This window comes from Primulina tabacum, chromosome 1 (assembly GCF_025594145.1).
Source record: "Primulina tabacum isolate GXHZ01 chromosome 1, ASM2559414v2, whole genome shotgun sequence".
Lineage (NCBI taxonomy): Eukaryota > Viridiplantae > Streptophyta > Magnoliopsida > Lamiales > Gesneriaceae > Primulina > Primulina tabacum.
In genome coordinates, this window is record NC_134550.1 from 4,204,213 (window position 1) to 4,221,744 (window position 17,532).

General features: G+C 37.2%; 1 protein-coding gene across 1 annotated transcript; it reads left to right on the forward strand.

Annotated features, from left to right (window-relative positions):
• Window positions 1-365: 365 nt before the first annotated feature.
• On the forward strand, window positions 366-17,383 carry LOC142527749 (nucleobase-ascorbate transporter 11). The gene is made up of 10 exons (XM_075632701.1): window positions 366-1,426; window positions 2,160-2,257; window positions 2,350-2,520; window positions 13,481-13,581; window positions 13,899-14,034; window positions 14,138-14,188; window positions 14,382-14,669; window positions 15,945-16,179; window positions 16,453-16,733; window positions 16,941-17,383. The coding sequence occupies exons 1-10, from the start codon at window positions 760-762 to the stop codon at window positions 17,163-17,165; spliced, it is 2,253 nt and encodes a 750-aa protein (XP_075488816.1). The 5' UTR covers window positions 366-759; the 3' UTR covers window positions 17,166-17,383.
• Window positions 17,384-17,532: the final 149 nt, after the last annotated feature.

Below are 17,532 nucleotides of genomic sequence, written 5' to 3' on the forward strand. Positions count from 1 at the left end.
CTTTTCAACAAAAAAAAAAAACGTATATAAATTATATGTATGTGTATATATAACTTTTGTGAGATGGTCTTATGATTCGTATTTTGTGAGACGGATATCTTATTTGGATTATTCATGAAAAAGTATTACTTTTTATGCTAAGATTATTATTTTATATTGTAAATATCTCGTCTCACAGATAAAGATTCGTGAGATCGTCTCACAAGAGACTTAACCTATTAAATTGATAATTAGTATATGTATATATTGTATGTATGTACATGCTTATCACAAAATTTTTTATAAAATTAATCTCTGATAATCATAAAAAAATATTATTTTTGACGTTTACACGTCACGCTTGCTATAAACGAATGTCAAAAAAATTATCCTCGTGCTCACATGGGAACGAGAAAAGAGTATACTTCACACCGACGAAAACATAGTTGGATCTCATCTCCCTCCGCCACTGTTTCAACGGCCACTGACAATGCCACTTACAGTAGATTTAACTTCAAACTCGGTATCTACAAAAGTAGAAACAGTTGTTACCATAAGATACCGCTGAAAGTTTTCAGCTCGGTCACTCACAATTCCGAAGCATGACACCTTGAACTTGACGTTTCTCTCCACACTTATACTTCTAACTTTACGTCATAGTTTAGGTTTTTTGTTGAAGTGAGGGGAGACTGAATTGGATTGTTTGTTTGGGTTGTTTCTTGGAAATAGTTGGAACCCGTTTGAGGGAAATCTGTATTGGAAGGTGGGTCGAGTTTGAAAATGGAAAATAGGGGTGAAGGGAGAAAGGGTGAGCAAAAGGGGCCAGTTATGCCACCCAAGATTGAGCCTTTTGTGCCCCTACAAGGCCATGACCCGAGGGAGTTGAAATCTTGGGCTAAAAGGACGGGCTTTGTGTCAACTTTCTCGGGTGAGACTGAGAGTATGAGCAGCAGGAGGGAATCAGTTGGGAGGAAAAACTATGAGAATCTTGGTTTTGAACAAGGGATTGATTTGGAGAAGGGTGTTCTTGAAAAGAATGGATCTGTATCACCCAAAATTGGGATAGATCCTATTTTGGGGAGGACCAGGAACAGAGGGATTGAGATTGAACCAGTTTCGGGAAGTGGAGGTCGAAGGGTTGATGATCGGAATTCCGCAGTGACAGGTGAAATTGAGACTCCTGGGAATAGGAAGGCTGAGTCTAATTTGGGGGGTACTATTGGGGCAAGGCTAGATGAGCATAAGGAGAATGTCAATGGTGCTGTGAATGTAGATGGGCATGGAACTGTGACAAATAACCTGGTTGTGGAGCAAAAGAAAGATGACGGAAATTCGGGACAACAAGATGCTACTAATGTGTATACGGATGGGGACGATTCTGGGGACGCAGGCATATGGCATCTGTCTCAGAAAATCAAATGTGGACTGCGGGATAATCCTGGTTATGGTCGGTATTATATATTTATGTTTGCTTGATGATATTGTCCTTACTTGATCTTCGTTATGGAGTTTGAATATCTTGAATCTTTGATTGAATTTCGTTCTAACACCACCAAGTACAAAAATGGAGAACAAACAGTGGAAAAATCAACGATTTCATGAGATAGGAAATAAAATTTAATTTTTCGAAACAAATTCCAAAAATGTCATTGAATGTAATTTTGCCATAGAATTCTTAAAATTTGTCTCTTTGAATGCTTTTAAGATTGAGGTTGTGAGATTTGCTGGAAGTTATGGAACCATAATATGCGGTCACTAGGAAGCTTATAATGGCCACATTGATATTATCTCATATCCATTGTTGACCATTTCCATCTTTTTTTAATAAAGGACATCCTTCTATTGCAATGTGTTATCATGGGGTTGTTACTAAAAGAATTAGAGTAATGACATATGTAGTTTATATTGATCCTTTGAGACAACTTAACTTCTGAATTACGACCATGTAGCATCCAGTCACTTTGCATGTAAACACTTCCAAGGTGAACCTTTTTTTTATTTACTGCCATAAGAAGTATCCACAGGCAATATATCAGTTTATGTGCTTGCTTTTCCTCCCACTTATCTTCTATTTATAATTTCAGTATTGAAGATGATAATTCTACATGCTCAGATTGATTAGGCTTCATGTGAACTATCAAAAGTGTGTCATTTACTCCGACCAATCTCTTAAATTGCAGTGCCCCTTATACTCTATGGTTTGCAACACTATTTATCTTTGGCCGGTTCTCTTATTTTCATTCCTGTTATCATTGTACCTGCAATGGGTGGTACTGATGTAAGCTTTTGCTCTCTCCCTTTCTAAAATTAAGTTCATACTAGATAGGTATTTATCCTAATGTCTTTGCCATTTTCGTGAAACAATGACAGAGGGATACTGCCACAGTAATTTCCACAATGTTGCTACTGTCTGGCATCACAACAATATTGCACACTTATTTTGGTACTCGGCTTCCATTGGTTCAAGGGAGTTCTTTTGTTTATTTGGCTCCTGCATTAGTGATAATGAATTCACGAGAGTTCCGGAACCTCACTGAAAATGTAAGTAACTTCTACGGCAGCATTATGTCTCTTACAGTCATGATATTAAATTCCATAGCACCGTGGAACTCGTTTCTGTGTGTGTGAAGTGAATATCCGCTCAATAATTGCAGCATGAAAAGTGCCTTCTGCACTGGCGAAGTGAATGCGGTATTCAATTATGTTTCTTTTGCATCATCCTAAAGAACTGCAATTATTGTCATAAGGCCTTTAGGCGAAATCCCTATCTACTGAAAGTATCAACAATCACACATATAGCAGCAAAAGGTTTTAACTTGTCGAGTGCTCTCAAATTTGGTTCAGCTAAGTGATTTAGCAAGAGACCTAAAACAGTGCCAGCAGTCGAGTTGCTCCAATAACAACTTTTAGACATTTTACATTCTGTTTAACCTTTAGCAAAAAGATGTATGAAGAATTTCATTGATGGGTTACATTTATAAAATTGTTTGAAGCCAGACAGTTGCATAATATTATGCTATGCTAAAATGTGTTTTTGTCAAAAGTTGGCAAATTCTGTGGGGGCTCGTGCACCTGATTAATATTTAATGATCAAACAACCAGGATTTATTAATGTAAACAGCGAAAGCGATTAAAATTTTCCAATTTGGGCCTACAGAAATTTCGGCATGACCTATTCGTAAATAGGACATCCCAAAAAATCAAAACATCACAAATATAATATTTATATACTCGAAATAAAGTCATAACATCAATTCACAACCTATAGCCGCACTGGCCAGGACTAAACACATGTAGAGCCGGCAAGGCTCGTTCACACAACTATTAATTCAAAACATCGTAAAAATAACAGTACAGCTACACGGGGTATCTCCCCGGTAAATGTATGACTCCATAATATAGTATATATATATATATATATATATATATATATATATATATATATATATGGGAACTCTCAACCATGACTCGACGACTGGGCACCACTACCTGACGCTCCACCAAACGCGTCAAATCCTCCTGGATAACCTGCTATGGCATAAAAAACAACCACATCATAAAAAGAAATGAGGGGTCGGGCCCCAGTACGACGAACCAGTAATATTACGACAAATATAATTGACATGAAATAAAATCAAGTAAAATGCGATGCAATGCAATGTAATGCAATGCGTGAAAGGTAACAACCGATAACGGATACCAAACAGAGTCCAAATGAATCGCATCAACAACAGTAACAGTGGCCACCCGTGCCAGGAATGTAGCAACGCAACATCAAGTCGCCACTCATCCATGCACGTAGCATGGAGGGTATGGGAGCTACCCGCTCAGCCCTCATGCAAGTCATCAGGAGTGCTATCCTACCCACCCGCTCCATCGATGACGCAACAACTCGATAGATCAATATCAATAGCAATCAAAAGAGTCAAGGCTCGAAATGCTATGCACTAATAGTATCAACTCAAATAAATGCATGAATGCAATCACGTATTCACATAAGCACATAAGGCACGCCACAACTCATTACAAAGTACTTCATTTCACATCATATAGACGTCATAATAAAACAGTTCATGCGTACATCAACTGAACACTTAATTTACCACTGAAATTTTCTTAAGGATTTCTCGAAAAATCAAATCATGCGGCAAATAATACATTTCATATCAAGTTCCATTTATTTTTCCCAATATTTGACAATTTAGCCTAAAATTCCAAAAATCATAATTTAGGCTTTAATATTTCTAAAATTAATATACTACAATTCTATAACATCTAAACATCTAATTATTGAACACTAAAATTCGAAAACCCAATTACATAAATCTGAATTTTCGAATTTTAATCCAAATAAATTCTGAAATTTTGTTAATACCTCCAATTAGCTCCGATATTGCACCTACAATCAATAATACAATATATATTAATTGTTGGAGCTCAAATAAATCAAAATACCCAAAATTCGAAACCCTAAACTCTGAATTTTTACCTCTAACTAGTATTTAACCCGTGCGATGCACGGGATTATATTATTAAAAATTAATGAAAAATAAATAGACATTTAAATTGAAAAAATAATATAATTATAAAAACTATTTTTGCGCTAATTTTAAAAAACTTTTTTAAATGCAACGCATCTCGATTATTTTTTTGGCTAATAATCACTATCATATATCAAAATTTTAGATTGTGTTATCTATGGCAATGACATGATGCTTAATGTAATTTATGTTTTCAATAGAGATTAGTTTCAATTTAAATAAAAAAAATCATTTAATACATAAATTATATTTGAAATAATATAAAATAAATTAAATTCAAATTTGAAATAAATGAATTGATATAATCAATGCAACCAATAATTGAAGTTATCATTTATTGCAGTACACATATTTCAATATTCATCATATATCTTTCCTTTTTTAGAATTGACATTTTGGCGGGAAAATTACTATTTTTGGCAAAAACTCTGTTTTTAAATATATATAGAATTTAAAAAACTTTCTTAAATACAACACATGTCGATTATTTTTTTGGCTAATAATCACTATCATATATCAAAATTTTAGATTGTGTCAGTCTATGGCAATGACATGATGCTTAATATAGTTTATGTTTTCAATTGAGATTAGTTTCAATTTAAATAAAAAAATAAAAATCATATAATACATAAATTATATTTGAATAATATAAAAATAAATTAAATTCTAATTTGAACTAAACGAATCGATATAATCAATGCAAGCAATAATTGAAGTTATCATTTATTGCAGTACACATATTTCAATATTCATGATATATCTTTCCTTTTTTAGAATTGACATTTTGGCGGGAAATTACTATTTTTGGTAAAAACTCTGCTTTTATATATATATAGATATTTCGAAAATTGCTCAAAGCTTTGAATTCAAGCTTCAAACAATATTACCCGTTTCTTTCAACTTTTCCGGCGAAAACAAGCGGCGGTCTCCGACGGGTTTTCGGAAGTCACGATTTTTTCCTAGCAAAAAGGATATCACTGGATAGCTCTTGTCAAGAGGATTCCGAATATCTATTTACTTTAATTTTTTGATAACCGGTGTGGCCACAATCGACGGTCAAAGATTCGAAATTGAAAAAGAAAGAAAACGAAGCTTCGGCCGATGGAGAGAGAAGAAGATTCATGATTATCATTTCAAATTTTTTTTTAACTTATTCCTAAATGGGTTGGGCTTTGGGGTTTTCTTTTGGGAAATGGGCTCTCACATTCTCCCCTACTAATAAAAATTTCGTTCTCGAAATCTAGCATACTCAACATCTATACAAAAGTGGTTTATAAACATTTAACACTGATAGTATATAGGGAAATCAGAATACATGGAATAATTTATTACATTTTCAAACAAATGAGGTCATTCCTGACGCATCTTAGCCTTTAATTCCCATGTAGCTTCTTCTCTCCCATGTCTATTCCACTGCACCATAACCAGTGAAATCGTCTTATTCCTGAGTTGCTTTTCTTTACGATCAAGAATTTGCACTGTATGCTCAATATAGCTAAGGGAACTATCCAACTCCACCTCATCAGTCCTCAAGACATGAGAAGGATCCGGCTCGTACTTTCGTAGCATAGATACATGAAACACATCATGTATCGCAGACAGGCTCTGCGGCAAGTCCAAACGATAAGCCAAAGTGCCAATCCTCTCAACAATCGCATATGGACCAATATAACGCGGAGCTAGCTTCCCTTTGCGCCCAAATCTCATAGTACCACGAAATGGTGATACTTTCAAGAAAACCTGATCGCCAACCTGAAATTCTAAAGGCCTACGCCTTTTATTAGCATAGCTGGCTTGACGATCTTGCGCTGCTTTCATTCTTTTCCTGATCATTTCAACCTTCTCTTTCATTTCTTGAATAAATTCTGGCATTGACATCTGTCGTTCTCCTACATCTTACCAGCATATAGGAGATCTACACTTTCTACCGTACAAGGCTTCAAATGGTGCCATTCCGATTGTTGCTTGGAAGCTGTTATTGTAAGAGAATTCAACAAGTGACAATGATTCCTGCCAACCACCACTAAAATCCATCACGACTGCTCGCAACATGTCCTCGAGTGTCTGAATGGTCCTCTCTGACTGACCATCTGTCTGTGGGTGATATGCAGTGCTCATTGCCAACTTTGAACCCAATGCTGATTGCAAACTACCCAAAACTTCGAAGCAAACCTGGGATCACGATATGATACAATGGTTACAGGCACACCATGCAATCTCACTACATGATCGATGTACATTTTTGCCATTTTCTTATAAGTACAAGTACGATCATAAGGAATAAAATGGTCTGATTTAGACAATCTATCCACAATCACCCAAATCGCATCACAGCCACGATTAGAACGAGGTAGGTGTGTCACAAAATCCATAGCAATGTGCTCCCAATTCCACTGTGGCACTTCAAGACTATGTAACATACCACCAGGTCTCATTCTCTCAGCTTTAACCTGTTGGCACGTCAAACATCTAGCCACAAAGTCAGAAATCTCTTTCTTCATACCTTCCCACCAGTAATGGGATTTCAACATATGATATATTTTTCTGATTCCAGGATGAACAATGTGTCGACTACAATGGGCTTCTCGAAGTATAGATTCTTTCAAATCTATCAAATTCGGAACCACAAGTCTACCATTATAGCGCAGACATCCATCTGAAGCAACACTGAACTTGTCTGATTGACTTGTCTAAGTCAATTCTTTCAATCTATGAACATGCGTATCAGTTCTCTGTGCTGCTTTGATTTTTGAAACAATATGTGGTTCAACTTGAATAGATGAAATTATAAAGTAGTTGCCCCTGGACTGGTAAGTCCATCCCGAAGTTCCCAAATGTTCATGAACTTTTGAAATAGTCAAAGATGCCAACATTTTAGGCTGAACCTTTCTGCTCAGAGCATCTGCAACTTGATTCACTCGCCCTGGTTGGTACTGAATCTCACAATCAAAGTCTTTAAGCAATTCTAATCATCGACGTTGTCTCATATTCAAATCATATTGTGTGAATAAATACTTCAGACTCTTATGATCAGAATAAATCACAAACTGTTCTCCGTACAGATAATGACGACATATCTTCAATGCAAACACAATGGCAGCTAACTCCAAATCAAGAACTGGATATCGAGTCTCATGTGGCTTCAACTGACAAGTGCATACGCAATCACTCGTCCATTTTGCATCAAAACACAACCCAGTCCATTTAAAGAAGCATCTGTACAAACAACAAATCCACTTGAGCCTGAAGGCAAAGCTAACACTAGAGCTGTGGTCAACTTTTCTTTTAAAGTCCGGAAGCTAGACTCACATTCGGTACAACATACAAACGTCGATCTTTCTGTGTCAACTGGGTCATAGGCCTAGCTATTCTAGAAAATCCCTCAATGAAACGCCTATAATACCCAGCTAATCCCAAAAAACTTCGAATTTCAGGCACATTGGTTGGTTTAGGCCAATTGATAACAGCTTCAACTTTACTAGGATCAACAGATACTCCTTGTGCAGATATAACATGGCCTAAAAATAAAACTCTGTCCAACCAGAACTCACACTTCGAAAATTTGGCATACAATCGCGCTTCTCTGAGTGTCTTAAGGACTAGTGTCAAATGTTCTTTGTGTTCTGTTTTTGACTTAGAATAAATCAAGATATCATCAATAAAGACAATAACGAATCTATCGATGAATTCTCGGAATACACGGTTCATTAAATCCATAAACACTGCGGGTGCATTAGTCAAACCGAAAGGCACAACTAAGAATTCATAATGTCCATAACGTGTCCGAAATGCTGTCTTAGGAACATCTTCCTCTCGGACTCTAAGCTGATGGTATCCGGAACGAAGATCAATCTTGGAATACACAGAAGTACCCTGCAACTGATCAAACAGGTCGTCAATATGCGGCAGAGGATACTTATTCTTCACAGTAGCCCGGTTTAACTGCCGATAATCGACGCACATTCTCATCGTTCCGTCTTTCTTCTTTACAAACAATACTGGAGCTCCCCAAGGCGACATACTGGGTCTGATATAGCCTTTTTCCAGTAAATCCTGAAGCTGTTCTTTGAGTTCTTTCAACTCTGTCGGGGCTAAACGATATGGTGCTCTAGAAATAGGATTTGTCCCTGGCATCAATTCAATGCTAAGATCTATTTCCCTTTGAGGTGGAAAGCCTGGTATCTCATCAAGAAATACATCTGGAAAATCCTTGACAACGGGAATGCCTGAAACTTTCAATCGTTCTTCCCGTGTTGCATCAAGAGCGTAGATCAAAAATCCTTCATTGCCGATTGACAACAACCTGAACATTTCTATTCCAGATACTAATGGAATTCGAGACTGTGAATCATAACTATAAAAATTCCATTTGCTGCCATAATACGGTCTAAATCTGATAACTCCATGGAAACAATCCACAGTGGCTCGATAATTCGTCAACACATCCATACTTAGAATACAGTCAAAATCAGTCATGGCTAATTTGATTAGATTTGTTATCATAATATTACCCTCAAATCTAATCACACAGTTCAAAACTATCTCACGGGACATCAAATATACACCGGCAGGAGTAGCAACCGACACAGTATCCAACAAAGGAATTGTAGCAATCTCATGCTCATCAACAAATGCAGCAGATAAAAATGAATTAGATGCTCCTGTGTCTATCAATATGCGTGCATGATAGTAAAAAACATAACAAATACCTGCAATCACCCATCCTGGTCGACCTCGAGGACAAGTCGCTCAAAATATTGAAGAAGAAGTGAACCAAGAACCTCCTCGACCTGAAAGACCTGGAGCTAGACAGGTAGCGATTGAGCAAGAAGTGGAACAGCTGACACAGAAAGTTAGAGGAATGCAGTTAATAATTTCTCATTTCCAAGAATTACGTCCTCCAAAATTCTTTGACAACGAGAGCGGAGAAAAAGCAGCAGGCTGGCTGAAAAGTATAAATCATCTATTTAATTTGTTGGAGTATTCCCAAGATATTAGATTGAAGCTTGTCATCTACTAACTTAAAGACCGAGCACAACTTTGGTGGGAAGCCACAGAGGAAGCAATGAAGGACCCTGGTGAAATTATTACTTGGGATGCTTTTCGTACTCACTTTACCCAAGAATATGCACCACCATCATATTATGCTGCTAAAGAAGAAGAGTTCAATCAGTTGGTGCAGGACAATAAATCAGTGGTGGAATATGCTTCACAGTTTTCTGCTCTTTTGCCCTATGTTCCACATGTTGCTAGGAATGATCATGCTAAACTATTACGTTTTCTGCATGGGTTGCAGTGAACTGTTCATACTTTGGTAATGACTGGATCGCCTAATACGTATATTCAAGCAGTGGAAAAGGCGAAAAAATTGAAGCAAGTTTGCTCAGAGGAGACCCACAGCCAGGTCCATCATCTGTTTCTCAGGGATCTGGTAGTAGTATGTCAATGCCAGTGGATTTACCTCCATATCAGCCTGTACAGTCATACCAACAACCCAAACAGCAGAGTTACAAGGCAAAAGGAAAGCAATTCAAGAAGAAGTCTCAATCCAGTTCAGTCAGTGCACGAGGGGGAGGTTCTGTTGGGTCGTCTAGCACTGTGCATTGTGATCGATGTGGTGGTCGACATTTTAGTTCCCAATGTGTAGGAGTTCAGGGGACTTGTCATAATTGTGGTCAGGTTGGACATTACGCCAGGGTATGTCCTAATATAGGGAGACAGCAGTTCCAGCCACAACAGTTTGGTCAAGTTCCCTGTGGACCAGTCTTTAGACCATATGCTTCTACCCAATCATTTCAGCAGTCTGGTTACCCACCTCCCAGAGGTCCTATTCAACAGCCATTTCCAGGGCCACAGCAAGCCCAAGTCCATGCTTTGACTCAAGACCAGGCTCAGGATGCACCAGGTGGGGTGATTGCATGTATTTGTTATGTTTTTGACTATCCTGCACGCATATTGATAGACACAGTAGCATCTCATTCATTTTTATCTGCTGCATTTGTTGATGAGCATGAGATTGCTAATATTCCTTTGTTGGATACTGTGTCAGTTGCTACTCCTGCCGGTGTATATTTGATGTCCTGTGAGATAGTTTTGAACTGTGTGATTAGATTTGAGGGTAATATTATGATAACAAATCTAATCAAATTAGCCATGACTGATTTTGACTGTATTCTAAGTATGGATGTGTTGACGAATTATCGAGCCACTGTGGATTGTTTCCATGGAGTTATCAGATTTAGACCGTATTATGGCAGCAAATGGAATTTTTATAGTTATGATTCACAGTCTCGAATTCCATTAGTATCTGGAATAGAAATGTTCAGGTTGTTGTCAATCGGCAATGAAGGATTTTTGATCTACGTTCTTGATGCAACACGGGAAGAACGATTGAAAGTTTCAGACATTCCCGTTGTCAAGGATTTTCCAGATGTATTTCTTGATGAGATACCAGGCTTTCCACCTCAAAGGGAAATAGATCTTAGCATTGAATTGATGCCAGGGACAAATCCTATTTCTAGAGCACCATATCGTTTAGCCCCGACAGAGTTGAAAGAACTCAAAGAACAGCTTCAGGATTTACTGGAAAAAGGCTATATCAGACCCAGTATGTCGCCTTGGGGAGCTCCAGTATTGTTTGTAAAGAAGAAAGACGGAACGATGAGAATGTGCGTCGATTATCGGCAGTTAAACCGGGCTACTGTGAAGAATAAGTATCCTCTGCCGCATATTGACGACCTGTTTGATCAGTTGCACGGTACTTCTGTGTATTCCAAGATTGATCTTCGTTCCGGATACCATCAGCTTAGAGTCCGAGAGGAAGATGTTCCTAAGACAGCATTTCGGACACGTTATGGACATTATGAATTCTTAGTTGTGCCTTTCGGTTTGACTAATGCACCAGCAGTGTTTATGGATTTAATGAACCGTGTATTCCGAGAATTCATCGATAAATTCGATGAAAGATCGACGTTTTGTATGGAGTACCGAATGTGAGTCTAGCTTCCGGACTTTAAAAGAAAAGTTGACCACAGCTCCAGTGTTAGCTTTGCCTTCAGGCTCAGGTGGATTTGTTGTTTGTACAGATGCTTCTTTAAATAGACTGGGTTGTGTTTTGATGCAAAATGGACGAGTGATTGCGTATGCATCTCGTCAATTGAAGCCACATAAGACTCGATATCCAGTTCATTACCAAAGTATGAACAGTCCGCTGCAACCCGTGCAGAAAACGTGATAGTTTAGCCTGATCATTCCTAGCAACATGTGGAACATAGGGCAAAAGAGCAGAAAACTATGAAGCATATTCCACCACTGATTTATTGTCCTGCACCAACTGATTAAACTCTTCTTTTTTAGCAGCATAATATGATGGTGGTGCATATTCTTGGGTAAAGTGAGCACGAAAAGCATCCCAAGTAATAATTTCACCAGAGTCCTTCATTGCTTCCTCTGTGGCTTCCCACCAAAGTTGTGCTCGGTCTTTAAGTTGGTAGATGGCAAGCTTCAATCTAATATCTTGGGAATACTCCAACAAATTAAATAGATGATTTATACTTTTTAGCCAGCCTGCTGCTTTTTCTTCGCTCTCGTTGCCAAAGAATTTTGGAGGACGTAATTCTTGGAACTGAGAAATTATTAACTGCATTCCTCCAACTTTCTGTATCAGCTGTTCCACTTCTTGCTCAATCGCGACCTGTCTAGCTCCAGGTCTTTCAGGTCGAGGAAGTTCTTGGTTCACTTCTTCTTCAACATTTTGAGCGACTTGTCCTCGAGGTCGACCACGTCTACCTCTAATGATATCTGCAAGTCCTCGAACATTTTGCGCCTCAGATTCTTGCGCTATTTCTTTTCCTTTTCTACCTCTTCCTCCAGTTGCCATTCTACAAGACACGAGGATTAAATCAATAGGCAGATAACAGGTAAAAGAAAGTTATAGGCAATTTCTAAACTACATACCATGCCTATGCACTAATAGTATCAACTCAAATAAATGCATGAATGCAATCACGTATTCACATAAGCATATAAGGCACGCCACAACTCATTACAAAGTACTTAACGTCATTTCACATCATATAGACGTCATAATAAAACAGTTCATGCGTACATCAACTGAACACTTAATTTACAACTGAAATTTTCTTAAGGATTTCTCGAAAAATCAAATCATGTGGCACATAATAAATTTCATATCAAGTTTCATTTATTTTTCCCAATATTTGACAATTTAGCCTAAAATTCCAAAAATCATAATTTAGGCTTTAATATTTCTAAAATTAATATACTATAATTCTATAACATCTATAACATCTAAACACCTAATTAATATACTACAATTCTATACATAAATCTGAATTTTCGAATTTTAATTCAAATAAATTCTGAAATTTTGTTAATACCTCCAATTAGCTCCGATATTGCACCTACAATCAATAATACAATATATATTAATTGTTGGAGCTCAAATAAATCAAAATACCCAAAATTCGAAACCCTAAACTCTGAATTTTTACCTTTAATATTTCGAAAATTGCTCAAAGCTTTGAATTCAAGCTTCAAACAATATTACCCAAGGTTTCTTTCAACTTTTCCGGCGAAAACAGGTGGCGGTCTCCGACGGGTTTTCGGAAGTCACGATTTTTTCCTAGCAGAAAGGGTATCACTGGATAGCCCTTGTTGAGAGGATTCCGAATATCTATTTACTTTAATTTTTTGATAACCGGTGTGGCCACAATCGACGGTCAGATATTCGAAATTGAAAAAGAAAGAAAACGAAGCTTCGGCCGATGGAGAGAGAAGAAGATTCACGATTATCATTTCAATTTTTTTTTTAACTTATTCCTAAATGGGCTAGGCTTTGGGGTTTTCATTTGGGAAATGGGCTCTCACAAATTCTCTCTTTCCCCACCTTTAGAGAAGTGATAAATGTAAATTATGAATTAATTTTCTATTTCCTACAGAGATTCAGGCACATTATGAAGGAATTACAAGGAGCTATAATTGTTGGTTCAATATTCCAGTGCATATTGGGTTTCAGTGGATTGGTGTCTCTACTCTTAAGGTAGTCTGGCATGGGTGCCTTTTGGATTTTGAGTTTCCTTGTTATTTGGGGAAAATACGTGAGCCATGGGTAGGATATACATCTGTGAATGTAATCAGTTTCACAGTCGCTCTTGAGCTTTTTCCTCCGTACAGAAGAACTTGGTTCGTGTGGGTTTTTAAATTGCTTTTTTCAACATTCTTGATCTTCAACATGATTTTTACATGGATTATAGTTAATAAAGCAAACATTGTCTCGTCAAAAACTTAAATATTGCACTAAGATTAAGTTCAAAGAACTTTAATTGGGAAATCTGATTATTTGAAAACAAATTGCAGGTATATAAACCCTATTGTGGTTGCACCTACAATAGCTTCAGTGGGTTTAGCGTTCTTTAGCTATGGCTTCCCTCAAGCAGCTGCCTGTGTGGAAATAAGTCTTCCGGAGATCCTATTAGTTCTTATTTTTACCTTGGTAAGCATCTCTAAGCTGAATGTACATAAACAATATGGTTAGTCAAATGTGAATGGATCATGGATATGATAAATTGAATATATTTTATTTTTTTTGCTTGCAGTACCTTAGAGGAATATCTGTATTTGGCCACAGAATTTTTCGCATATATGCAGTGAGTACCTTCATATATGTTCATGTTAGGATTATTTATGATGTCTTATTCTAGAGGCATCTCACGTTTCCTTCAAAAAAGGTGAAAACGCTTGTTGATAAACTTATTCTCTCTGTATGGCATGAGAAGTTTCCTTAATTTTTTTCCATTATATTTTTCTTGCAACATTTTTTAAAAAAATTTATCATTGCAGGTTCCCCTAAGTGTTGTGATTATTTGGGCTTATGCATTTTTTTTGACGGCTGGCGGGGCTTATAACTATAAAGGCTGTAGTCCTAACATACCTAGTTCCAACATCCTCAAAGATGCTTGTGTTAAGCATGCATATACCATGAAGCACTGTAGGACAGATGTATCTGATGCAATGAGGACTGCTGCATGGGTCAGGATCCCATACCCTTTGCAATGGGGTATTCCTATCTTCCGATTACGAACCTCGATCATAATGCTTGCCGTTTCACTTGTTGCATCAATTGACTCGGTCAGTAAGCATCTCTCAATTCCAATCCGCCTATGAATTCTCATAGTCAGGGGGGTTCAAGTAAGTCAGGAATAAAATGCCTTCTCGACCTTCCTAACAAGGCTAAGGAACTAAATATCATAAAAAAATGGTAGCCAACCAAATATATATAAATAAATAAAAAGTAAGCATCTATTCTGCCAATGAATTCTCATATTTTAGAGTTGAATAAGTCAGAAATGAATTGCCTTCTCAACCTTACTGAACATGGATGAGGAATTAAATATCATAAAATTAATAATATTCAAGGCACATATCTTAGTTAAATATAAATAAATACACGTACATATAATCTAAATTTGATAAAAGAAATCAGATACTAAGTTTTACATTGCGAAGCTTCTTAAATTTGTTTTGCTTTTCTGAATGGCAACATGGTAGCTGAGATATTATTGAATTTGAAGGTTAAGATTATCCTTGATTAGAGATTCTTGGATTCCCTAGTTTCATGTAACATGCTTTGCTCTTGTAGAAAAGAGCAATGGAGAAATGTTGGTGTTTTCTTTCTCTGCTGTGACAGTTACCTTTTTTAATGGTATCCTGTCAATGCCATCAAAGTTTCTTCTGCTCCTAAATTCTCTAGGACGACATAGAGTGTGGGTGTTAACTCAATATATACCAATGCAAATTAGCAGAATGCTTATCTAGATTTGCCACATTTTTTACTTGGAACGAATTTGGGGCGGGGAAAACTGCCACTCACACTCACTTGTTGAATTTATGAATGAGAACAAGTTGGTGAAAAACGGAAGTTCCAAAACTTGGTACTCATTACTATGTAGATGGAAAATAGCCAGGAGAATCACTCTTTTTATTCAAATGAGGAAACCTTTATGCTCTTCCACGCTCTAGCACAGCACTTGATGCTCATGCATAATATATCAGTTGAATTTTGAACATTAGAAAGATGCCTTTTCCTACAAATTTTTAAAAATGTATTTGCATTGGTTGGCTTTGTAGCCGTTATTTGCCAGCAAAGAGAAGCTAATTTTTCCAAAAGAATGCTTCAAGAATTGTCAAGTCAACATGCCCATGGACGAGTAAGTGTGTGATTTAATGTACATCCTGACAAAAAAGTTGATGCAATCATATTGAACTGTTAAAAAGTTTATGTGCGCTTGCTTGACTCTAAATGCTTCTTGTGATTTGAGATTTTCCTTGTTTTGAGAATTATATGTAGCTAAAAATTGAGTGCTGGTTCATAGCTTGACACTGATGCAAAAAGGAACTGTACAGATTGGGACTTATCACACTGCATCTATTCGAATAAATGCGGAGCCTCCTACACCTGGTGTTGTCAGCAGAGGAATTGGGTTAGAAGGTTTTTGCAGTTTATTGGCCGGCCTTTGGGGCTCAGGGACTGGGTCAACCACCTTAACAGAGAATGTGCATGCCGTTGACATTACTAAGGTTGGAAGCAGAAAGGTCGTGGAGATTGGAGCAATTTTCCTTATCCTTTTCTCATTTATCGGTACTAATACACTCAATCTACTTTAAGCTTTAGATACTCCATTGTGAAAGCTTGTGCATGTGAAAAATGTCTTGTCTTGTACAACGAAGGTAATCTATGATATTCTATCAGGGAGAATCATCTCATTTCTGTGAATTATCTCTTGATAACTTTTTCATGTTGCCGATTCCACCTCTTATGTCATTCCTAAATCTATGCATCAGAAAGCTAGGAGGGATTTAATGATGTGGATTGTGGTCAAGGGACTAAAATTAGTGACTTTGCATTTGTTAGGTAAAGTGGGTGCTCTTCTTGCTTCGATACCACAAGCTTTAGCTGCTGCTGTCCTGTGCTTCATATGGGCTCTGGTGGTGGCATTAGGTCTCTCGGCACTGCAATATACTCAAGCGGCTAGTTTTAGAAACATAACTATTGTTGGTGTTTCCTTGTTCCTTGGTTTGTCCATCCCAGTATATTTTCAACAGTACCTTCCGGAATCCAGTATTATTCTGCCGAGTTATCTCATCCCTTATTCAGCAGCTTCTGATGGACCCGTCCACAGCGGTAGTAAAGAAGTAAGCTATCAATCTATTGGTTTCTTTATTTTCACCTTTACGATATATTTTCATAGAAAATGGTTTGGCCTGTTCAGTTGTTTTAGAAAGGTGGAGTCTCAAAGGATCATAATTTACTATTTCAAAGAGAACTAATATATTTGTCAGTAAATGTGCTGCAAGTACCTTCATTTCTCTTCATACAATAACGCTTTCAATTTCTCGCAGTTCGATTTTGCTGTCAATGCCCTCTTGTCTATGAACATGGTGGTGACATTCTTGATTGCATTTCTACTGGACAACACAGTCCCGGGTAGCCGACAGGAACGAGGAGTCTACATATGGTCAAACACAGAAAATGTCACGACAGATCCATCTTCACTTTCGGATTATGAACTTCCAAGTAAACTTTCTCGCTGTTTCCGCTGGGCCAAATGTTTTGGTGTTCAGTGATGTATTTATATAATATGCTACATGTAAACTCTGGTGTTAAGAAAATGTCATTTGGGTTATATCTAAGTTTTTAGAAAACAGCAAGTCTCAGCAAACTTAAAGTCATATCCTCAATTATTGGTCATGGCATCTATGTGTGCTTTGTAATGGAAAGAACGGGGGTAGACCCATTTTGTTGTATCAGTCATTTTATTTATATTGGAGCGATAAATTTTATATTTCGTGTCTTGTTTGTCATGGTGGCATTTGTTTCATTATGGCTTATTTTTTAAGTGAAATAATGTTCTCGAACAAATCTCATAACATACATCCGATGCACAACCCTTGGATCAGTAGACCTTACATGCACATTGATCCAAGGTCTAAG